The 25,572-nt window shown below is 38.3% G+C and overlaps 1 protein-coding gene across 1 annotated transcript; it reads left to right on the forward strand.

Moving 5' to 3' along the window:
• Positions 1-18,031: 18,031 nt before the first annotated feature.
• On the forward strand, positions 18,032-24,580 carry LOC126628577 (very-long-chain aldehyde decarbonylase CER1-like). Its single transcript, XM_050298319.1, has 10 exons — positions 18,032-18,197; positions 18,513-18,736; positions 18,889-19,118; positions 19,918-20,137; positions 21,700-22,075; positions 22,340-22,447; positions 23,419-23,619; positions 23,726-23,818; positions 23,921-24,094; positions 24,177-24,580. The coding sequence occupies exons 1-10, from the start codon at positions 18,138-18,140 to the stop codon at positions 24,357-24,359; spliced, it is 1,869 nt and encodes a 622-aa protein (XP_050154276.1). The 5' UTR covers positions 18,032-18,137; the 3' UTR covers positions 24,360-24,580.
• Positions 24,581-25,572: the final 992 nt, after the last annotated feature.

Raw genomic sequence — 25,572 nt, forward strand, 5'->3', positions numbered from 1 at the left:
TATTTATTTCGGGGAATGGGGGGTTAAGTATGTTTAGGATGGGGATTTAGCTAAGGCTATGCCCACGCATCACGCATGGGGTAATTGGGAATCACATTTCGAGGAGATGGTTAGGCCAGAAACAATGTTTAGGATGGGGATTTAGCTAAGGCTATGCCCACGCATCACGCATTGGGTAATTGGGAATCACATTTCGAGGAGATGGTTAGGCCAGAAACAATGTGTTGGAAAAAGCTTTGAAACAACTGCTATGTATTTTATTATAAATTATTAAACAACACATACACAATAAAACCTTAACAAATGCAAGAAGAACAAGGAATAGAAGAGCCTTAAGAGATCGAGGCTAGAATTTGGTTCTCTAGCCTTAAGACAAGATTGCCCCTCACTGGTGCCTCAAGGTTTGTGTTGCCAAATGTCTCTCAGGATGCAATGATCTTTCTCACTCCAGTTCACAAAGAACAACAAACTAAAAGTGTTTAAACTCTCACTTTCTCAGACACTAAATATACTCTAACTTCTATTTGATTTCTGAATGCAACACTACCTCTAAAATGCTTGACTTGGTAGTTTATTTATAGGCATTGATATGCTATCTTTTCAAAGATGCTCTATTTCCAAAAGACAAAGGATGCAACCTTTTGTTCAGCAGTCATATCCCAACCTTGTCAAAAAGCTGGAGAAAACCTTTCATGTATTCAAGTGGTTCAAACAAAGGGGGCGTCTGATACCACACATGTGTCAATGCCTTTTGTTCAACTGGTGTGTCTTTCCAAATAGGAAATTATATTCTTGTTTAAATTCAAACGAGATTAACCGGTCAAGCCCATCCCATGACAATAAAATTAGGGGTGTGATATCCACACACCCCATTTTACTTCTCACACAACTTTTTAATTTTCGGTCGTCGGATCAGATGAATTGAAGAAGATCAACGGATAGAAATTATCAAGGGTGTGTGAGAAGTAAAATAGGGTGTGTGGATAGTACTTCCCTAAAATTAAAAGGAACAGTTGCACAGGCTACCAATATAGGCAGTTCAAGACTAACCCATTTTTCCACTTTAATTTTCATTCACTTGAATATTTCATATTTAAATATTAATAATACTAATATCCAAATATTAAGTTTATAACATAATGAAACACAAAAAGGAGATGATGGAGTGTGCAACTCCCCAGTCTCCGCTATCAGATCAACCACGTGTGATGTGTCTCAGCGGCAAACTCCAATTAGACCAAATCAAAGGGGACCAACAGAAAAACAGGTGGGAGAAGTAAAGAGAGGGGAGGGCTTAAATGGTCCTCCAAGATCATGGACCTCAACATGTACGTATACTACGTTTTCATGTGGCTCATTGGTTTATAAGTTGATCAGTAGTGGTTGGTAGGTTTCCTTAAGCAGTAACAATGTTGATCATCGAAATTCTGACAATAAATGATACTAGGTTTTATAAAACAATAGACATGCAATTACAATAAAAATGATTTTCTTAAGTGAAAAAACCAAATATCTTTCTTGCAACAATATTTTTTTTAATATATATATATATATACTATGACAGAATGTTATAAGCTACACAATAAATTGTTCAAAACAAATTTGGATTTTGAAAGGGAACTATTATTAACATTCCAAAAATCTCATTCTATACTCCTCACAAATGTATTTTTCTTTCTAATTATAGAAAGTTTGAAGTGTTAAATGAGATTTTTAGAGTGCTAATAACAATTCCCAAAAATAATACTTTTTAAATTAATATATCAACCAACTCTCAAAGAATTCAGAAATTTCATATGGAATAAACTTAAAATTGGAGATCATGAGGTCAAACTTAAATTTTGTATGAATAATTATCATTTTTAAATTCTCAGAAGAGTGAGAATTTTAGGAGCACCAAAATAAACATGACACCTACGTATATAGGCAAATCAATATTTTTAAATCGAATAACCTTTTTAAAGATGATCTTAAATGACGATAAACATGAATGACTCTGAGAGGGTGCATGTAGTGCAACCGTACAAGGACCCTGAAATTTTTAACGTGAATATAATGCGCTTAACACAAACAGTATTTTGCTATACAACTTTCATGCCATGTTACGGATTCAAATCTCATTTGTGCATGTAGTGCACCTATACAAGGTTATTGTACTTAGTGTCAACTCTCATGATAAAGAGAATAAACGGATCAAACTATACCTTTTGTATGATAATATAATGCTCATTTGTGAGGAACAAGAACTTTCCTCTTTACCAAGAATGAGTAAAATGTTATTCTTTTTTATTTAGCGGGACCGATTGTAATAGGTGTTGACCTATCAATTACATGCCTTGACATGAAATGACACAGAAAAAAAAAACGGTTGGGTTGAAGTTTAACGAGTCAATTTTTTATCAAGTTAACCCATTAACATAAGAGATTTGTTCAAGTCTACTCGCAGGTAACCCATTTCAACCTATTAAGAGAAATGTTATTTTGGTAGTTTTGAAATACTCCACAAATTAAAAAATAATAAAAATTCATTTCACAAATCCTTAAACATTTAATATTTTATGGGAATACATTGATGTGTTTTCACTAACCTCTTAATTTTTGGTATGTAATACTTGAAATCAAGGTTTTAAAAGACATAGGCTTTAATCCGGCAGTTGGCTGGAGCCTAGCACCTAGGTGGTGCTTAGTTAGACGGCTAGGCGAACTAGGCTCATTTAAGTAAATTTATTATATAATCATATAAATAAGTTCCTATTTACACTTGATAAAAAATATATTTTATTGGAAATTTGGGTTCATCATTTTAATTAAATTTATTATTTAACATATAACTTACAAAAATATCATAATTTTTGCTTTAGTATTTTAATGAATTTAATGGTATGCGATGAAAGTTCAAGTGAGTAAGAGTTCGAAGTACCTTACAAATATTTTTCGAACCTTGTATACATTTATAGTGAATTTTAAGAAAAATAACAGTATCAAACATGTGGTCTAAAAAATATTAACAAAGTGGGACACGTAGAAGTTAAGCTGGGAGGTGCAACAACCAAATCGAAATACATATTTAACCCATGTTAGTTAGCAAGTTCGGTGGCACAACTTAGAATTGACAATAGTTTTTAACAAAAAAAAAAATTGGGTGAAAGTTGATAGGTCTTGTGGAGTAGGAATAGGAGAGAGAGACTCTCTTTTTCTTCCTCGATCTAGTCTTCTTCGTTGGAACCAAATACTGCCAAAATTGCAGCTCTCTATAATCCGACTAAAACTCCTAAACTGCTTAGGCCGCCTGAATCGCCCCGACGCTTGGCTATCCCTTCTTCGATTTTCCTCTCAATTATGGTTGTCAATTACTCCCTTTGCAACCGGGCCTTGACATTTATCATTCTTAGATTTCTATCGACCACTATAACTTTCTTCATTTGTGGACCATGATCTCTAGATTGGATTTGAATCTTGGACCAAACCTCGAAGTCTTGGGATTGGATTGGTGTGGGATCATGATTTTCTAGAGCTCAAGTAAGACGTATCAAAATACGCCTACCTTAGAAATTATGTCATAGACTCAATAGTCTCTATTGCGGAGCTAACTAAACGGATGAGCGATGCCACCATCCGGAATCAGTGGGTGAAGTCGTGGACGACTTCGTTGAGACAGACCATTCTTGTTCTGCAATATTTGGTAACCTAGTCTAGTAAGGAACCAACAGGTTTCCTAAAATCTTGGAGTTCTTGTAGATGATTTTTGTGTTTATAGTCCTTACAATGTAAGCATTAGCGTGCACCACAAGTAATCACATTCCTAAGAGGATGCAATATCTACTTCTTAGATATCCTCATGTATTTTCTTGGTTTAATATGGATTCTACTATCCTAAAATGTCATTTCCTCGACTGATATAAATAGTAGTTCAACCACCATGCTATGATATGTGAAGTATCGCTTAATGTTTCTTTTTTCTTTTAATACTTTTCTTTTTAGTGCTCTAAATTACCTTTAATTTTATTTATTTAACGGGATGGGATCGACCACATGAGATGTATCTCAGTGGTAGGCTCAAATAGACCAAATCAAAGTGAACCAACAGAAAAGCAGGTGGGAGAAGTAAAGAGAGGGGAAGGCTTAAATGGTCCTCCAAGATCAGAGTCCTCAACATTTACGTATACTAGGTTTTAGAAAACATTACATACGCATTATGCATTTTAAGTGAAAAACTAAATATCTTTCATACAACAATATTTTTTTATACCATTGAGTTAAGCTATACAAAAATTATAATAATAATTTAATATCAAATTCGTTATTTACCAAATCAAAGTTGATAGGATAACAACCTAAACATCTTGTAATATGTCAAGACGAACTTTACATTATGATTAATTGTTCAAAACAAACTTGAAATTTGGATAAAAATAATAATCTTTAAATTAATATATCAACCAACTCTAAAAAAAATTAGAAATTTCATGTGCAAAAAAACTTGAATTTAGGGATCATGAGGTCAAACTTCAATCTCACATATATAGTTATCATTTTTAAATTTTTAGAAGAGTGAGAATTTTAGGAGAACCAAAATAAACCATGACCCTTACGTATATAGGTGAATCAATATTTTCAAATCAAATAATTTTTATAAAAGATGGTTTTAAATGGCGATAAACAGAAAGGGTGCTGAGAAGGTGCATATAGTGCAACCATACAAGGCTCCTGAATTTTTTAACATGAATATAATGCGCTTAACACAAGTGGTAACTTTATTTAGGAGGACCGATAGTGCATATGGTGCACCTACAGATCTGACTATACCTTTTGTACGATAATATAATGCTTGTTTGAGGGGAACATGAACTTTCCTCTTTACTAGGAATGAGAGAAATATTATTCTTTTTTATTTACCATGACCAATTGTAATAGGAGTAGACCTATAATTACATGCACGATCCGTTAACCCAACATGAAATGACATAGAAAAATAAGGGTTCAGATTGAAACTTAACGAGTCGAATTTTTATCGAGTCAACCCGTTAATAACAATATCGGTTTTGGTTTACTTGCGGGTACTTGTTTCAACCTATTAAGAGAAAGGTTATTTTGAAATACTCCACAATTTGAAAATAAAAATCATTTCATAAATCCTTAACATTTAATAATGTGCGGGAATATATTGATTTGTTTTCACTAACCTCTTATTTTGGGTATGTAATATTAGAAGTCAAGGTTCTAAAAGATGTTAGGCGTTAGTCCGATGGCCGGCTAGGGCCTAGTGCCTAGGCGGACTAGGCTGATTTAAGTAAATTTGTTATATATCATATAAATAAGTGCCTATCTACAGTTAAAAAACTATACTTGTATTGAAATTTGGGTTTATTATCTTAATAAGTTTATTATTTGACATATAACTTACAAAAATATCAGAAAATTTTCTTTAGTATTTTAGTGAATTTAATGGTATGAGATGAAAGTTCAAGTGAGTACAAATCTGTAGTACTTTACAGAATATTTTTGGAACCAGGTATGAATTTATAGTGAATTTTAAGAAAAATAACAGTGTCAAACACGTGGATGACAAAGTGAGACACATAAGTTAAGCTGGAGGGTGCCACACCAAATCCAAATTCACATTCAACCCATGTTAGCTAGCAAGCTAGGCGGCGCAACTAGATTGAACAATAGCCCAAAAACAAAAAGATGGAAGTTGAGAGGTCGTATGGGGTTGGAACTCTTCTTCTTCCTTAATCTCTTATTCGTCGTTGGAACCAATTGCAGCTCTCCATTCATCCTTTCTCAAGCCCCCACCTAATCATTTTTTCGGTTTTCCTCCTGATTGTGGCTTCATCCTGTGGTCAGCCACCGCCTAGCGTCTAGGTCGGATTTTAGAACATTATTTAAAAGACTTATTTTGAAGTAATATTTACGTGACATATAGATATGTAGTGCAAAATGAAATGATTGTCGTTGTATTGTTGAATAAAAAAAAAACTTGCAAATTCATACGTTAATATTTAGTATTTTCGGATAACCCAAAGTTTTTTTCATTTGGTTATTTATTAAGTAATTGTGAACACGGAAAATTCCCGAAACGAAAGAGACAAGAACAACGTGCACAAAATAATATTTGTATTTGATGGTTTTGGGTTACAACCTCTCTCAATTTTGATCCTCTGATTCGATCTCCGTAAGGCGTTGATTTGTGGATGTTTCGTTGATCCAAGGGTCGTTGAGGCTTGATCTTGGATGAACTGTTGGAAGTTTCTTCAAGGGGCCGTGGACTTGATCTTTGAAGGTGGATTTGAGCGGATCTTCAAGGAGCCGTTGGGGCTTGATGTTAGGGATGAATGTTTCTTCAAGGGCCGTTAAGGCTTGATCTTTGAATAACGGTGATGAACGAGTCTTCAAGGGCTTTTGGGCTTGATCTTGAAGAACAGTGATGAACGGATCTTCAAGGGGCTTTTGGGCTTAATCTTGAAGAACATTTGGATGTGTGGATTTGTCGACGTTGTTGATCCAAAGGGTCGTTGGGGCTTGATCTTGGATGAACGGATGATGAATGATGGTGCTTTCTTCAAGGGCCGTCGAGGCTTGATCTTGAATTGGTGGAAGTTCTTCAAGGGCCTTTGGGGCTTGATCTTGAATTGGTGGATTGTTGATCCAAAGGGCCATTGGGGCTTGATCTTGGAAGAACGATGAACGAGGAACGAAGAACACTTTCTTCAAGGGCCGTCGGGGCTTGATCTTGAATTGGTGATTGTTAATCCAAGGGCCGTCGGGGCTTGATCTTGGAAGAACGATGAACGAAGAACGAAGAGAGCTTTCTTGATTCTTCGGGAACCTGGATGCTTAAGAGCTTCGGAGTTTCAGAGCTTCAGAGCTTCAAGAATTTTGCCTAATGATTTTCTTCTTTTCAAATGAATGAATTATCCTTCTATTTATAGAAATTTCCAAGGCCTAATTTTGAATATAATATTCCAGATGAAATAAGTCGTTTCTGCCAGGTGTTGACACGTGTCCTGTTTGATGACTTTTCCAACTTATTTCGATTTTTTGTTTAGACACACGCTACGTGTAAAATTTATGTAATACATGAGCGTTGAAACTTTGATTTATCGGTCAACATTTATTTACCGAAATTTCGATGTCTACAAATGCCCCCACTTCAAGACGCGTTGTATACATGTGCTTGTCGCGTGTAGGAGATGCGTTTTGAAGTCCCTTACTGTAGATGTCGATCCAAGGGCTGTTGAGGCTTGATCTTGAATTGGGCTGGAGATTTCTTCAAGGGCCGTTGAGGCTTGATCTTGAATTGGGTTGGAGATTTCTTCAAGGGCCATTGAGGCTTGATCTTGAATTGGTTGGAGATTTCTTCAAGGGCCGTCGAGGCTTGATCTTGAAGGTTGAAATTGGACCACAATGAGCTTCATGTGGTAGATGATCTTTGGCTTTGGTAGTGGATGAATCGGCACGTATTTGTTCTTGCGTTTTGTTGACTTTCCACAGCTTTGATCTTGAACTGGGTTGGAGGATTTTTTAGTTTCCTCCAATTGTTGACTTTCCACAGCTTATTCTTGAACTGGTTTTTGATTCATGGGTGGTAGACACTTGATCTTGAATCGGACTTGTGATTTCCTCAAGTGCCGTCGAGGCTTGATCTTGAATTTGGCTGGAAGCTTCTTCAAGGGCCGTTAAGGCTTGATTCTTGAAGGTTGACTCGAACACATGGCAAGCAGGCACGAGGTGAAGGAGACGACTTGTTGCTTTGTTCAATCTTTCTAATTCACACCTGAGCAGTTTGGTCAACGGTATGATCTTCAAGATTGATGTGGTGACTTGATCTTTAAGGATTTGATTCAAGGGTGGTGAATCGACACGTGCAGCCCACAACGCCTAGTAAATCGACCCAAGAATTTGAGGGTCAAAACGAGTTCACCGTCCAGAGTGATTGCAACCCTGATGATATGAGATACTTTTGATTTTGAAGAAGTAGCGGATGAATCAGCACGTGCTTGGTTGCATTTGTCTCCACATGCTTCAAGGTATCATTTTCATTTCCTTTATCTGTTCCTCAGGCAGATGTGGCATCTTCTCGAGTTCTTCATCTCAGACTCCTTCTGCTGAGTTGACTATGCATGCTGCATTCTTCTCTGCTTGTTTCTTCTGCACGTTGTCTCCACGTGCTGCAAGGTATCATTTTCACTTGCCTTATCTGTTCTTCAGGCAGATGTGGCAGCTTCTTTGGAAGTACAACAGCAATGGGAGACGAGTACTCGAGAGCAGTGCTAGGTAGGCAATCAAGAAAGGGTTCCAAGCAGTCGGTTCCTTACCCAAGTTTGAGTGGAGGTTCCGGCATATTGTTTTCTTTATCCTTGTCTTTGTATGTAAGAACAAGGACAAAGGAAAGGACAAGGAGAACGCATGATATGAGATACTCTTGCTTTCTACCCTGGTGATATGAGATACTTTTTCTTTGATGTCATTTGTTTGCAGAGGTACCCTAAGGAATAAGGAACACTGAGTGACCCGAGAGGCTTCGTTGGGAAGGCATTCTCGGAGATGAAGAAAGGTTCTGTATGTCTGCCTTGCTATGAAGGGTGAAGGTGGACATTTATATGGATTAATAACCGGTACTGTTCTTTCACTCTTGTCGGCAACCGTTGGATGATTGAACAGTAAACTTCACGTGTTTTCTTCTTCACCAAAAATCTTCGACAAATTGCCTGTGATTTACGCAAAGTTGAGTGTGCATATGACAGGTGTTGACGCGGCTGAAAAAGACTGGCGCCTCTTCGATATCTGGGATCGGCGCTTCGACAAATTACCCGTGATTTCCGCAAAGCTGAGTTTGCATGTGATGGGTGCTGACAAGTCTGGAAAGGAAGATCGCCCGTGGTTTCCGAGCAAGCCCAGCTTTTGAGAAAGCTAGCACCTCTTCGATTTTTTGAATTGGCCTCTTTGAATTCTGAGCTCGCCTCTTCGATCTCTGAAATCCCGTCGAGTGCTGATTTTTTATAGAGGCATGCAGTTCGTTTCAAAACACACTTGAATTTTCGCTTGTGAAAACTCCCTTCTTGCACTTCTAAGATCTTGATTTGTCCGATCTCTTCTTCCTTCAACACTTTGAAAATGTCTGGACCCTCCGACCGTCGTTTTGACTTGAATCTTGGTGAAGAGGCAGTCCCGCCTTCTCCAGACAACATATGGCGCCCATCCTTCATATCCCCTACTGGTCCTCTTATCGTTGGGGATTCGGTGGTGAAGAATGATATGACCGCTGCGGTGGTGGCCCGAAACCTTGTCACTCCCAGAGATAACAGACTACTTTCCAAACGGTCTGATGAGTTGGCTGTTAAAGATTCTCTGGCTCTCAGTGTGCAGTGTGCAGGTTCTGTGTCTAATATGGCCCAACGCCTATTTGCTCGAACCCGTCAAGTTGAATCATTGGCGGCTGAAGTGACGAGTCTCAAACAGGAGATTAGAGGGCTTAAGCAGGAGAATAAACAATTGCATAAGCTCGCACATAGCTATGCGACAAACATGAAGAGGAAGATTGACCAGATGCAGGAATCTGATGGTTAGATTTTACTTGATCATCAGAGGTTTGTGGGTTTGTTCCAGCAGCATTTGCCTTCGTCTTCTGGGGCTGTACCGCGTAATGAAGCCTCAAATGATCAACCTTCGGTGCCTCCTCCTCCTGGGGTTCTGCCTAGTACTGAGGCTCTGAATAGTCACCCTCTGATGCCTCTTCGATCTGGGGCTCTGCCGAGTACTGAGGCACTATTTGATCAACCTTGAAAATCCCATCCTGTAAATTTGATTTGTCTTTTTTTTTTAAGTATGTATAATGCAAATTTATGTAAAATTTCCAGAAAAAAAATAAATAAAATGGACTTTTATTTCTCTTAATGCATTTGTTTTTGTTTTGTTTTGTTTTGTTTTTGTTTTGTTTTGTTTTGTTTTTTTTTTTGTTTGCACATGGTGCCAGATGCACCATCACTCTTTTACATTATTATTGTACTTTTTTTTTCTTTGCTTTCGGTGGTGCTGATCCACCATTCATTTTTTTATTTTTTTTATTTTATATATTTCTTTCCTTTCTTTCTTTCACGTGGTGAGGCACCACTTTGCTCCACCATCCCATTTTTTAATTCTTTTTTTGTATAAATTTTGATGATGGGATGGGGAATTTGCAGGAAGGACGAAGCAAGGAGGCCGAGAAGATGGTGCTTTGAGCTTCACGACCGGCTAGTCGTTTGACGGCGGTCGTTGAAGTTCTTTGCTATGAGGGTGATCATAGTGACGAGCTCGAGGGAGGAAGAGCTTCTCGGCCGGCTAGTCGTTTGACAGCGGTCTATGAAGTTGTTGGCAGCTGCGAGGCAAGAGACGGATGAGGTCTTCAGGTGTGAGTTGACAAACTTAGATTTTTTCAATCACATTCGGAGGCAGCAGCCATGGCGGAGGTGCAGATGCAGTGGAGGATCTTCAACAACCATGCAGCGTTTGGCCTTGATGATGAAGATGGAGAAGGATGAGGGTGACCTTGATGTCGGATCCAGCTAGGACCCGAAGCACAATCGGGTTGGGGTCAAGCTTGAAGCCGGGAACAGAGCATCATGGCGGAGATGGGAGACCCGCGTCAGCCTTCGATCTTGAGCACGAAGTAGCGCGACGAGTCGAGTATGGTTTCAATGGAGGTCTTGCGCTGGCAATTGGTTTTAGGTCTCGGAGAATATGACTCGGTTGAGATTTGACGGCGGAGAACAGGGATTGCTGAGTCGACTCGGGCAGTGGGGTCGAAACGGATCGGCGCTGTCGAAACGGATCAACATTCCAAACATTTCACTCTCGCCGCTACAGAACTTGTAGAGCCTCTCCTTGGCGGATAAGATGACGAGGCCCAGTTCCACCCCGCCGAGCACGGACAGCTTATGTGCCTTTTTGATCAGCTCGCTTCTCCGCTTGGAAAACATCACTTGACGCCTGAGCTTGTTGTCGATTAGCTTCAGCTCTACCTTCCCTCGCCCCATTTACTTGCGATTGCTTGATCTCAGTCTATCTCTGCGTACATTGAGTATCTTTCTTTATAATATCTCTGGTGGCCTGACGGGCGGATCTGTGGTTAATTCAAAACGCCTATAGTCGCGAAGTATTTCTCAAATTTCAGATGGACGAAGCCAACAGTTTTTTGCTTCTTGCAATATCTGGGCAAGGTCTAGATGCTGATTGGGGGCGTATCTCCTGGTATCAGCCATGACGAGCTCGCATAAACCCTAGATTTCATGAGACTGAGACAGAGAGAGACTGTCATTACCACCACCACCAATCCACGCACAATAAAATGCAAAACCAAAATACAAATCCAGAAAATTGCAGAAAATCAGTTTCTGCTCTGTTCGCAAACAAAATCGAAAAATAAGAACCGAAAGAAATGGCGAATGCTTTCAGGCAATCAGTCGAGAAAGAGAGAGGAATATGGATGAAGGAAGGAAGAAGGTGTCGTGTCTGAAGGAGGAGAGGGGGTGGGTCGACTCCTGAAGCTCTGATTTGACCATGGCGGAGACGCTGTCGAAGAGATCCACGATAGACTTGGCAAGCTCGTTCTTTTGCTCTTCCTTCTCATCAGCAACCATTGGGATTTAGAACTTTGGGTTTAGTTGGAATCGGTGAGCAGAGGGCATCGCTGGCCACGGCTGGTGGCCACGGCGGGTGAAGTATTGACGTCCCCAAATGGCGTCTTATAACGCGTGGCTGAGGGCTCCGACAGTTTGGGTTCTTCTGGTCTTCTGTTGCTGCCGTGATTTGTGCCCACTTCGTATCGCCGTGCTTTCGACAAAAGTGCTTCTCCATCCCCGTCAAGTCGTCGAACGCCCGGATTGGGTTGCGGTGTACGCTGGTGTTTGATGCAGAAGAGCAGCAGGCTGACGATTTGGAGTTGGTGTGCAACAGGTGGGCCTGGCTATTGGGCTGTGTTCCTTAGCTGAGGCTTGTGTGCGGATAGGCTTTATTTTGGATGGGCTCTTGGCATTTGGGCCTGTGAAATGAAGGGAGGCCTGGGATGTGACTCCCTTTCTGTTGATGGGGACGAGGCTAGGGCAGCCCAATTCCCTTTTTTTTATATTATATATATATATTTATGTTATTTTCTTTTCTTCTCTTTTTTTTAAATACATAATAACATATGTATTCATTTTTTTTTCGAAGAAACTGTAATTTAATTTTTGTACAAAGAAAATTGCAAAATTTTTTTTTTAACAAAATAAATTTGTAATAAAATTGACCTTCATTAATGAACTATATATAGATATATATTGATGTGACTGAACTCGAAATTGAATGCTCGAGCTGCCTACGTACCCTTCCAAAGAAAGAGATCAAGTCAAAACGTAGTTCAAATACATAGATTTTTTTTTTTTGTATATTTTTTTTTGTGCCGTTTGCAGTTTTTAACTCATGCAGGCAAGGAGTGTTGGCTGCCATGTGCAGCTTCAGCTCGTGCAGGCAAGGAGCGTTGGTGTCGCCTTTTATGCTCATGCAGACCAGGAACGTTGTGCCATGCAGTTTAGGCTCATGCAGGCGAGGAGCTTTGGTGTTGCCTTTTATGCTCGTGCAGACCAGGAGCGTTGGTTCGTGCAGTTTAGGCTCGTGCGAACAAGGAGCTTAGTGCCATGCAGTTTAGGCTCGTGCAGGCGAGGAGCCTCGTGTCCTACAGTTAGGCTCGTGCGGACAAGGAGCTTTGTTGGTTCGTCAAGTGATCTGAGAGAGTCGTTCCTCCCAATCTTCATAGCAAGGAGCCTTGACTGAGTAGTTGAAGAAGTCTTCTGGGAAGATGTCACGCATCGTGATGGGGATGAATGATCTTCGTGGCAAAGTTTCATTATCTCCAACACTTTCACATTGTTTTGGAGGTAAACAGGAGCTGCTTTGCCCCATTTCCCATTGGTGAACTTGTGGAGAAGACATATGCTTCTTGTGCAGTTTATTCGGAGTGACATAAGTCCATCTTTCAACTTCACTCGGCTTAACTAGCATGGTTTTCGAGCATGCCCCCAGCGATTGAGGTGAAGATTTTGAGTTGACAGAGCCGGAAGTGACGTCTTCTTCCAGGATTTCGTCTTTTTTGCCTTCTTGGGCCTCCTCTTCAGTGCGGTCCTCTTGGGTTTATTGCCGTGAAGATTGGACAGTGTAGATGATGGTGCGCCTCCTTACCTTCAGTGGTCCTTTTGTGTCGACTTCCAAAGTTGCTTAGCGTTTCATCCTCGAAGGAATCAAGCTTTGAACATCGTCTTTTCCTGCTAGACTGTCGAGCTTTTCTCCATTTGGCGTTGTCTTCCTGTTTCTAGAAGGCTTCTTAGTTTCTTCAAGTCTGTCCAAAGCCGACCGTTGCGGAGGAAATCTAGTTGTGCCGCTTTGTTTCTTGGGTTTTGATAACCTTTCAAAGATAGATCTTTGCAGTGTTGGCATCTCAAGCCTTTTGAAGACGGAAGTTTGGTCTCGACCACTGATGCGATCAAGTGCCGAAATTCTAGGTTTTGAATAATTCAGCCTTTCGAAGACTGAAGTTCGAGGGGCAGGTTTAGGCTCCTCTTGTGGTCTTGACTTCCTCGTTTTTTTGTAGGTCGTCGATGTCCACCCTTTCTTATCACCAGTAGATGCATCTTGGTTGCTCGCCCTCGGTGATGGTTGTGTAGGAGGTGTCTTGTGACTTGAACATTGACGGGAATGGTCATGCATGCTTCGGAGAGGCACATGATCAAGTGATCCAAACATGATAGTAGTAGTGTGTGCCGCAACCGTGTCTTCGAGGTCAAGCTCGATTTTCCCTTGTTGTGCTAGCTTCAGGATGAGATCTTTCAGTACGAAGCACTTTTCCGTTGGATGGCTGATGAAGCGGTGGAATTTACAGTATCTTGGGTTGTCGGTACGATCCATCTCTTCCGGCCGTCTGCACTCAGGCAAACTGATCACCTTCTTGTCCAACAGGTCATCCAGCATGGCAACCACATCAGAGTCGGGGAATGGATAAGTCTTCTCCTCAAGCTCCTTCAAAGTGCGTCTACGCATCTCTTGATCACGAAAAGCTTCAGTTTGAATCACCTTGCCTCGTGTGGAGATTTTGACGGGAGATGTGTTGACCGTCATCGCTTCCTTGGTGGGTTTCCATGCAGCCTTTTCCACCTTTATCCCAAGAACTTTGTCGTCCTTGTAGTCGGCGATCGGTTCTTTCTTCCCATGATGGGCGATGCTCAACTCCATGTCATGGGCGCGAGTGGCCAATTCCTCGAAGGTCCGTGGTTTAATGCCTTGAAGGATGTATTGCAAACCCCATTGCACGCCTTGGATGCACATCTCGATTGAAGAGGTTTCCGAGAGCCTGTCTTTACAGTCGAGGCTTAGAGTGCGCCATCTGTTGATGTAGTCAATGACTAGCTCGTCCTTCCACTGCTTTGTGCTCGTTAACTCTAGCATGCTCACAGTGAGGCGGGTGCTATAGAAGCGGTTGAGGAATTCCCGCTCTAATTGTTCCCAACTGTTGATGGACTCAGGCTCTAGGTCTGTGTACCACTCAAAGGCGTTTCCTTTTAGCGAGCGCACAAACTGCTTGGCAAGGTAGTCCCATTCGGTCCCTGCGTTGTTGCAAGTTTCAACAAAGTGGGCAACGTGCTGTTTCGGGTTTCCTTTTCCATCAAACTGCATGAACTTTGGTGGTTGATAACCCATTGGCATCTTCAGGGCATCAATCTTCTTGGAGTAGGGCTTCGAGTAGAACAAGGAGGTATGTGAGCTCCCTTCGTATTGTGCCTTGATGGTGTTGGTGATCATCTCCTGCAGCTGCTGGATAGAAAGAGATCCCATGAGTGCCGCTGCTTGGTCTGGCTCCGGCTTCACATCGTTTTTCTCTACCCGAGGCTCCTCTTCTTCGTCATCTCTTCTCTTTAGTGGATCATTCTCTGGGTCAGGGTTCTCGCCGTCCTGTGGCTCCAGTCGGCTGACGAGTGCAGCGATTTGCAAGTCTTTTTCTTCCATAATCTGTGTTAGCCTTGCAATCGCTTCATTTATTTGAGCCAGTTGTTCTTCAATGGAGGTAACGCCGATAGTCATGACTTGTGCGACCAATAGACGTGACTTTCCTTTAGACATCCAGGATGCTGATGAAAAACGTCGTTGGCTGCTTTGAGATGTCATCTTATGTGCCTTAGCATCCTGCTTCAGTGCCCCCAGCGAGGTCAGTTTGATGACAGACTCACACCTTTGATGCTCCCCTTGCTCTTTTAGTGGCACCAACTTTGAAGTGGCATGTTGGGGAGCGGTTGTGGCGCCAATGGATTGTCCGTTTGCGGCAGAAGTGCTTAGGATCCTTCCCTCAGTGGTTGCGAGAACGGCTTGTCCCTTGCTTAATGCCATTGACTTTGAGGTGTGTTTGGATTCCTTGAACGGAGAAAGAGATGAGAGGTAGAGATGGTCCCACCGGGCGTGCCAATTTGTGAACACGGAAAATTCCCGAAACGAAAGAGACAAGAACAACGTGCACAAAATAATATTCGTATTTGATGGTTTTGGGTTACAATCTCTCTCAATTTTGATCCTCTGATTCGATCTCCGTAAGGCGTTGATTTGTGGATGTTTCGTTGATCCAAGGGCCGTTGAGGCTTGATCTTGGATGAACTGTTGGAAGTTTCTTCAAGGGCCGTGGACTTGATCTTTGAAGGTGGATTTGAGCGGATCTTCAAGGAGCCGTTGGGGCTTGATGTTAAGGATGAGTGTTTCTTCAAGGGCCGTTAAGGCTTGATCTTTGAATAACGGTGATGAACGGGTCTTCAAGGGCTTTTGGGCTTGATCTTGAAGAACAGTGATGAACGGATCTTCAAGGGGCTTTTGGGCTTAATCTTGAAGAACAGTTGGATGTGTGGATTTGTCGACGTTGTTGATCCAAAGGGCCGTTGGGGCTTGATCTTGGATGAACGGATGATGAACGATGGTGCTTTCTTCAAGGGCCGTCGAGGCTTGATCTTGAATTGGTGGAAGTTCTTCAAGGGCCTTTGGGGCTTGATCTTGAATTGGTGGATTGTTGATCCAAAGGGCCGTTGGGGCTTGATCTTGGAAGAACGATGAACGAGGAACGAAGAACACTTTCTTCAAGGGCCGTCGGGGCTTGATCTTGAATTGGTGATTGTTAATCCAAGGGCCGTCGGGGCTTGATCTTGGAAGAACGATGAACGAAGAACGAATAACGAAGAGAGCTTTCTTGATTCTTCGGGAACCTAGATGCTTAAGAGCTTCGGAGTTTCAGAGCTTCAAGAATTTTGCCTAATGATTTTCTTCTTTTTAAATGAATGAATTAGCCTTCTATTTATAGAAATTTCCAAGGCCTAATTTTGAATATAATATTCCAGATGAAATAAGTCGTTTCTGCTAGGTGTTGACACGTGTCCTGTTTGATGACTTTTCCAACTTATTTCGATTTTTTGTTTAGACACACGCTACGTGTAAAATTTATGTAATACATGAGCGTTGAAACTTTGATTTATCGGTCAACATTTATTTACCGAAATTTCGATGTCTACAGTAATATTATATTGTTCTTAATAGGTGCAAACGGGTCAAATCAAGTTACTTGTTAATTTTAACGGTTGGGTTTGGGTTTAAATTTATAAACCCTTTAACCCAATATGTTTTGACAAGACACAACTTGTTAAAATAATGAATTTAACACAAAAACAATATGAACACTACAAACAGAACTGATTACCATATAGAAATCTTACTCTATGAACTTTGTACTTTATTTTCTTACGTAAGACAATGAAAATATAAAATAGCGTATGACATTATATAAGGAAAGTGAGTGCCATTAATGTACATTACAACAATTGTTGCATATAATAAATTTTCACAACCTGTCTCCAACTCCATAACCACTTTTTGTGGCACCTTGTTATCCCCATGGGTCTGCTATCTCCAAATTTATGTCTTCTTTGTGTCTTCTTTCTATTTTTTACAACTCCTTTACTTAAAATTAACACTCTTAACTTTTATCAAAAAAAAAAAAAAAAAAAAAAAACAAAGGACCTAGCAGATGTCGAAGTCCACGCAAGAGAACTTCGCGCAGCCGTCACCGGCGGTAACCCCACTCGGGCCACTCCTGCTCATTGCCACCAAAGCCTCCCCTCGAATCCTCCCTCTCTCTCTCTCTTGCTCCAGGATTCAGATATCCATCTTCCCCATTCAATATCCACAACCAAATCAAACTTCTATCAGCATATTTTTCTAGGTCGAATCTATTTATAAATTTTCATAAGAATAATATCTCAGATTGGGGAAGAATCTGGGTTTCGTTGAAAATTCCAATAGAATATCTTCTGTGAAAATTCTAACAAATTTTGAAAATAATTAAAGAAATTGGGGATGGTAGGCTACGAGGGTTATATGAGAAAGTGAACCCACCGAGTAGGGAAAGGAAACCCCAAAAATAAAAATAATAATCAGTGGAGTGGGTTCACCGGAGAGAGAAAGAGTAAAAGAGTCTTCGCCGGCGGTGAGGAGAAGCGTCGCAGACGACGATGGGTTGGTGTGGTTCTGTGAGTGACCATCGGGCTAAGTTTGGCTGCTATTGGCTTTTGGTTTTCTTTAATTATCAGTTTTTATTTTTTATTTTTAATTCATCTTTTAAAAGGTTTACACTGTTAAGTTTAGGGTTAAGTTGATGACAGATGTCAAAAATTTAAAAATGAGACATAGAAGAGACAATTAAATATGGAGACAGCACACCCGTGACCCCTTGCTATTGGACTTTGCGTACATCTTCACCGATTTTTTCATAATTATCGGATGATACTAGATAGACTAAATTTATATAAATGATTTGAAAGTTGATGATTGGATTATGATGCATTAATAAACGTGTTCATTTATATTGGTAACACATAATTTAATTTGTATATTTTATCTATTAATTTAAAATATCTGGATGGAATTAAAAACCTTGCATTTTAGGCACCGCTACGCACACAACAGATGAACGTAATCATTGTTCCAACTTCACAACAAAAACTCTCATGTAGCATCGACAAACTATATATACATACCCAAAGCTAAACTTGTGTCTACGTGCAGAGCCGCCAGCTTTATTAGCAAAGAAGAAAAAAGATATGGCTACTACTCCCGGAATTCTCACCGACTGGCCATGGACTCCTCTTGGAAGCTTTAAGGTCTCCCCTTCTACAAACCCTAGCTCTCTCTCTCTCTCTCTCTCTCTCTCTCTCTCTCATGTACCTACAATGCCACACACCAAAATTTTTTAAATGGACCGGCCCATAGCATGAACGAGGTGAATGAACAACTGGTTTGCAAGGCCAAGAATGCAATGGCTCTGAACAATCAAGAATCTCGATGCATACTATGTTCCAGTCCATACTAGGAAACTTTGTTACCTCCCCCGTTAAAATTTTCATTGTATATACATCATCGATACATGATATATTTTGATGTACTAATAACTTAAAGTTTGTGATATTGGTTTTCAGCATGTGGTCGTGGCTCCTTGGATCATTCATGGTGCATACTCGTATTTCGTTAACAATGAGAAAGATAAAGATCTATCTTATTTCCTCATATTTCCATTTATGCTGTGGAGGTTTCTCCACAACCAGTTATGGATCTCTCTTTCTCGATATCGGACGGCCAAGGGCAATGGCCGGATTGTTGACAAGGGTCTTGAATTCGAGCAAGTCGACAGAGAAAGAAACTGGTACCTATAAAGAACTACATCAGTCGAAAAGCATATTCTTAGCTAAAAGATGCGCTGCCTGATTACAATCTGAGAAAGATGTCTTATAACCAATCCATTTAAATGTTTTTAATTATATCTTCTTCTTCTTTTTAATTTTTCTTTGGGTATAGGGATGATCAAATATTGTTCAATGCAATTCTATTCTATCTGGGGAGACATTTACCAGGGGCTGTAAACCTGCCATTTTGGAGGACAGATGGAATTATTCTAACGATTCTACTTCATGCCGGTCCAGTGGAGTTTCTCTACTACTGGCTCCACAGAGCACTTCACCACCATTTCCTATACTCTCGCTACCACTCACATCACCATTCCTCCATTGTCACTGAGCCAATCACTTGTAAGAAAATTATCCAGATACCCCCTCCAATTACTTAGTAGTATACTTCACTTTCTCTTGGTAAGTGAAAGTGTTCACACATTTCTTGTGTGAAGCAGTTTTCTGCTCTTTTTAAGAAAATATATGGGGGAGAGAATCCGGAGAGTCGTGTAAAAATAGAGGGATTGAGAAAAAGAGAGAAAGCATGATAGTGGAGAGAGGTTTATATTTTTTTTTTTAAAATTAGAAATATATTATAAAGATATGTGGGTGAGGGAAGAAATAAAAAATTTAGTTTATGTGAAATTACATTATTATCCATAATTTTATTTTGTGATATATGATCAAATTGTCTTTATATTCTCTTTTGATAGACAAAGTGAATTTCGTTAATAGATAACTAGCATATGCCTGCACACGAACACTTTGTGTGTGAGTATTTTTTTTTTATTTTTAAAATGGGAAGGAGAAAGGGAGAGAGGGAGAACGTGGAAGTGAGAGTGGGAAGAAGTTTTTGTTTTTTGTTTTTTATTTTTTATTTTTTTAATATTAGATATATGCTAAAATCATATGTAGGTGAGACTTAAATAAAAAAACAATAAAATTTGATTTTGTGAAATGACATTACCGCCCATAACGTTTTGTTAAGATAGAAGATTAAATAGTCTTTTTACCCTCTTTTAGTTGACAAAGAAGATTTTGTTAATAAATAGTTTAGATTTAGATGTATGTGAAATGATATAAACGGAAAATCAATGTGAAATGATATAACGGAAAATAATTGTCTTGAATGTATATATTTGCTTGATGTATTGTGCAGCTGTGATTCACCCATTTGCGGAACACATCTCATATTTCACACTCTTTGCTATACCATTGTTGACAACGATACTCACCGGAACATCTTCTATCGTAAGCTTTGCTGGTTATGTAACTTATATCGACTTTATGAACAACGTGGGACATTGCAATTTTGAGCTCATTCCAAAGTGGCTCTTCACCATTTTCCCTCCTCTCAAGTATCTCCTTTACACCCCATCGTAAGTCTCGCTTTGCCCTCACTCATTATTTTTATACAACCGGTTATAGGGAAAAATTACTTTATACGAGTCTCGGAAATAAGCATATGTCATACACATAATTAGTAATAATAAATTTACACATTTTTATTGAAAATTATTCTGGTCCTGACGTTATTTATTGCTTTTGTAAGAAATTTCACAGGAAAATAAAAAACCGAAATCGTTTTATAACGCAAGAAATAATTATGGAACATATATACACCTAATCTCTGATCTCATCCAAGTGCCGTACAAAATGTCTACGCAAACAATTTAACAAGGCTCACAACAATACTGTGAATCTCTAAAGATTTTTTTCAAGTAACATATATTGTAAAGATACTCTACATAATATATGTAAAGTAAATAATACATTTTTAATGGACACAAAAAGTATATTATTTTCTCACTTTTATTATGACAGATAGATTATCTTTTGATTACCCGTTACTTAGAAAAATATCTAGAGATTTTTTTTTTAATTTTGCATTTATTAGATAAAAGAGAAATGCAAAGGAGACTCTCGATAGAATCTCTGTTTTATCATATTTTTAGCACAAGGTTGGCATAAAAATTGATTCTAAAATGTGAGGTAACAAAAATATTTATGAATAATCTTAATTTTAAAACAGTCTTTTCAAAAAATTTCTGCATAGAACTGTGGACATTGCCCAATACATGGGTGGGCGGGCGGGCCATAAATGTCTCTACCAGAAAAAAGATTACTGTTGTTTTAAAAAAAAAGATTTCTGTCACAGTAAGAGACTGTTATAGTCTGATTGCGTGTGTTTGTTTGACTGTCCACGTTTGAGCTTGAGAGTTGCCAAATTTTACATTACGTGCATATGGTTACCATGAATCTTGGTCCAACTACCATCATTAATTCATTATATATGGTATCAATTTGTGGGTTTGCACCACTGTCAATTATACCCCTATTATATATCACTATTATTGTTAGCCTTTAGTTATTTATTACTTTATATGAATAATTTCTCGCTTATGTGCTTATATGAGAAGTGCCGACAAGATGTAGTTTTTTTTTTTAATTTTTTTTATGAATATATCGATATTTTTACATTAAGAGGAGGAGAAGTTCAGCTAAATTACATAATGAGTTGTCGAATTCGGTATCAAATTCGTCATTCACAAAATTTGAACATAAAACTTTCCAATTGAAAAATAATATTATTAGACCGTAGTACTAAGTGATAAGATGTAGTCTTTTAGTTAAATAGACGTATCGACAATTTTGTATTGTTTTGGAACAAAGTCAAATAATACAAAATTGTCAATTCACAAATACCTAATCTTTAAAACAAACAGAACAGCAATCTTAGACTTAAAATATAAATGAGAAAAGAAACCCTAATTCTTATCGTACGAAAAAAAAAGAAACTCTAAAACATATAATACTAAAATACCTTCACATAATCAAATGACTAAATACCCAATTAAATTTCGTCACCATTTTTAAATATTTTTAGTTACTAATAATAGTTCTCTCTGTATTTAATTAAAAAATTTGACATGTATCGCAGATACCATTCTTTGCACCACACGCAATTCAGGACCAATTACTGTCTCTTCATGCCAATCTACGACTACGTATATGGCACCATGGACAAATCAAGCGATTCACTCTATGAAACTTCCCTCAAGAGGGAGGAGGAATCGCCAGATGTCCTCCATCTAACCCATCTAACCACACCCGAGTCCATCTATCATCTACCGCTAGGATTTGCTGCCTTAGCCTCTAGGCCCTACACAAGGACGTGGTACTTGTGGCTGATGTGGCCTGTGACATTGTGGTCTATGATGATAACTTGGATCCACGGCCGTACATTCGTTGTCGACAGGCACCGCTTTGACAAGCTCAGATTACAGACTTGGGCTATTCCCAAGTACAACTTGCAAGTGAGGCCCCATCGTTAATTATTACAGACTTGTGTTTCTTGTCGCCGTGGTCGTCGTTGTCGTCATCATCAACATCATCATATTTAATGAGATCTGGTTTAATTTGTTATTTGTAAATTTCAATACTTCATCATCATCATCATATCATTATTATATGTAATCAGAGTACTTTATTATTATCATTATCATCATAATCATTATCATTATCATCATATCATAAATATGTAAGGAGATCTAATTTAATTTGTTATTTGTAAATTTCAGTACTTTATGCAATGGCAAAATGAAGCTATCAATGGTTTGATTGAGGACGCCATCCTTGAAGCAGAGGAAAAGGGTGTCAAGGTTTTAAGCCTAGGTCTCTTCAATCAGGTAATTAAAAAAAAATCTGTAATATCAAATGTATTTGGTAAAAAAGAATTTTTTTTTTAAATAATGATGTTAATGACATTAAAAAAACAGAAGCTTGGTACCATGATTCTAAAAGAGGGTTTTTTTGTCAAAGCATAACAATCAGTGTCTATTTAATGAAATTTAAGAAATTTTCAAATGGTAAGTATATCTCCACATATTCTACAAAATTATAATTATTACCTCTACATTATTCTCTTTAACAATTATTATATCATATTAAATACTATATCTTTTTTAGTCATTTAACATATTTACAAAAATTTACCAAATACTCAAACATTATTTTTTTGTTAGAAGAACTTTTACAAAAAAAAAGGTTTACGAAACACACAAAAACTTTATTTTGCAATTGTCTTTTCTTACAAATACAACATAAGCAGTTTTTTTTAAGAAGCACAATAATACCAAACTAACCATAATCTCTTGTTCAATCAGAGGTTAATTAATTTTACCAAAATCCTCACTTCCAAATAAATAATAGAATTGGGATGATAATATCTCAGTGTATTTATATCTATATATAAAAATAATATTAGTTAATGCATGGCCTATTGAGAAGTCTTTGTCTATGTAGTAGGATACTCTAAATTTTAATGCACTGATGGTCCAACCCATATGGTCCCGTGATCATTTGTCTTATACAACGGTGCATTTAAAGATTCTGTCACGTCACCATTAATCTCTCGATTGGAAAAAAAATTCGTATACGATGTGGCATTATGATTCAATATGCATATTATATAAATAAAAATACACACCTAACAGTATTATAATTGAAATAACATGATTACAGTGAACCCATTTTGTATAAATCTCTCTCCTTGAATTAGGACCACATTTATTACTGCGCACTGTATTTATTTCCAATTTTATCCATTCAAATTTCAAACAATTGTTTATTTATTTAATTTTCATATATGTATACGAAGGGTGAGGAGTTGAATAGATATGGCGGTCTCTACGTTCAAAGGCATCCACATCTCAACATCAAGGTGGTGGATGGAAGTAGCTTGGCTGTGGCAGTAATTCTAAACAGCATTCCAAAAGGGACAACGCAAGTTGTTCTTAGAGGCAAACTCACAAAGGTTGCTTATGCCATTGCCTATGCTTTGAGCCAGAAGGGTGTCCAGGTAAACGTATACATTTCACGCGATAATGTTGGCACGTCGTGTCTAATCCCTTGTAAATAAGATTATGTTTCCTCTTATCTTCTAACCTAAATTCTAAATATTTTAGATAGCTACATTATACCAGACTGAGTATTTGAAGCTCACCAAATCACTAGACACTGAAAGTAATTTGGTTGTTGCAAAAAGCTATGCCCAAAAGGTATCAACTGTCGCATTTTCCTAATTCTAAATTCTCTTTATCTATTTAAATATATTTATTTATATTTTGGATAATATTTAATGCCAATTGATTAATTTGCAGATATGGTTGGTGGGTGATGGACTGACCGAGAAAGAACAGATGAGCGCACCAAAAGGAACATTATTTGTTCCCTTCTCACAATTCCCACCCAAAAAATTGCGCAAGGACTGCTTCTATCACTACACTCCAGCAATGAAGACTCCCCCATCTCTTGAGAATGTTCACGCTTGCGAGGTAAAGCATTATTCACTTATTCATCATTTTTCCCAAAACTCTAAACCCTAAACGCTAAACCCATCTTTATATGTGACGACAGAACTGGTTGCCAAGAAGGGTGATGAGTGCATGGCGAGTAGCAGGAATAGTGCATGCCTTGGAAGGTTGGAAGGAGCATGACTGTGGTTACACCATGTCCAACATCGACAAAGTTTGGCAAGCAAGTCTTGTGCATGGGTTTCAGCCTCTGACAATCAATACCATTCACACCAAAAATCAGTGATCTGCAGCTTCATATTTAAAAGAAAAAATAGTTACTTAGTGGACATCTATCTTATAATATTTATTCATGATTATCCCTTGTTTCAGTTGTGTTATAATGTGGTAATGCTAGCTATATTCTATAAACAGCTAGCTAGATGTTATCAACGTATCATATTGTTGTTTATGAGTATTTCTATATTATATAAATGGATATCACTTTGGAACTATTCAAGGGGAAAATTTGATCGTTATTGATCTTTTGTTAATGCTTGGTGGCTTTAATCTAACAAAGTATATATCTCAACAACTTGACAATCTTCAAAGGAGATGTAAAAAATTCCATATAGACATAATGGTAACAAATGACATATCATTTACCCCAACCGAGATATCAAAGATAACATGAAAAAAAGGCTAAGCTGACATGGACAAAGAGATGTTAAATTTGAAGCTGCCTTCAAATTTGATTTTGCTATTTCCAAAGGCATTCCACTTGTCTTACCTTAATGCAAGCATTTTTAAGTATTATTTTATTATTTTCAAACCAACAATAATCCAACTTTTATTATTTTTGTTTAAAAACAACCTAAATGAAGCAATAAATTTTGGCATATCAAATGGAAGGAAAATGTTGACAATATGTCAAATTGTCAAGTCAACCATTAAATTGAAATTTGATGTAAAGGAATTACATGTGTATGTTGAAAGTGAAACCTGTTAGAATTTAGACTTTGATTATCAGAAATATAATTCAAATTATAAGCTATAAGTCTTGTATAAAATGAAAGGAAGAAGAAGGAATGATTTCATAGAAGGATCTGTTGCAAAGAGAATGTGACTCTTGCAGCTTAGATTCTCATTCATACATGCTTAGCATATGAGCTCAATATCAGTACAAATATATATAACCATTGGAGGAGAGAGAGAAGTAATAAACTCAATCAATCTTAGCCCTCCATTGTAGCTATGAGCCAATGACAAGTGTACTATTACATAGCTTATGACCTAATAAAAGAACTCTCCAATAGCATAATTACTAGTGTAAAATCTTTATGGGATTTATATTTCAACATTGTGTCTTAAAGCTTTTCATATTATTAAAATTTATCACATTAAATCTTTGTGGTGCAATTTATCTTTATAGCGCGCTCTAAGGACATGACACTCATTCTACCACGTTTACTGCTACGCGACACTTTTGCTCAGAGTTCGGCAAACAATTCTACTTCAAA

Source organism: Malus sylvestris, chromosome 7 (genome assembly GCF_916048215.2).
Source record: "Malus sylvestris chromosome 7, drMalSylv7.2, whole genome shotgun sequence".
NCBI lineage: Eukaryota > Viridiplantae > Streptophyta > Magnoliopsida > Rosales > Rosaceae > Malus > Malus sylvestris.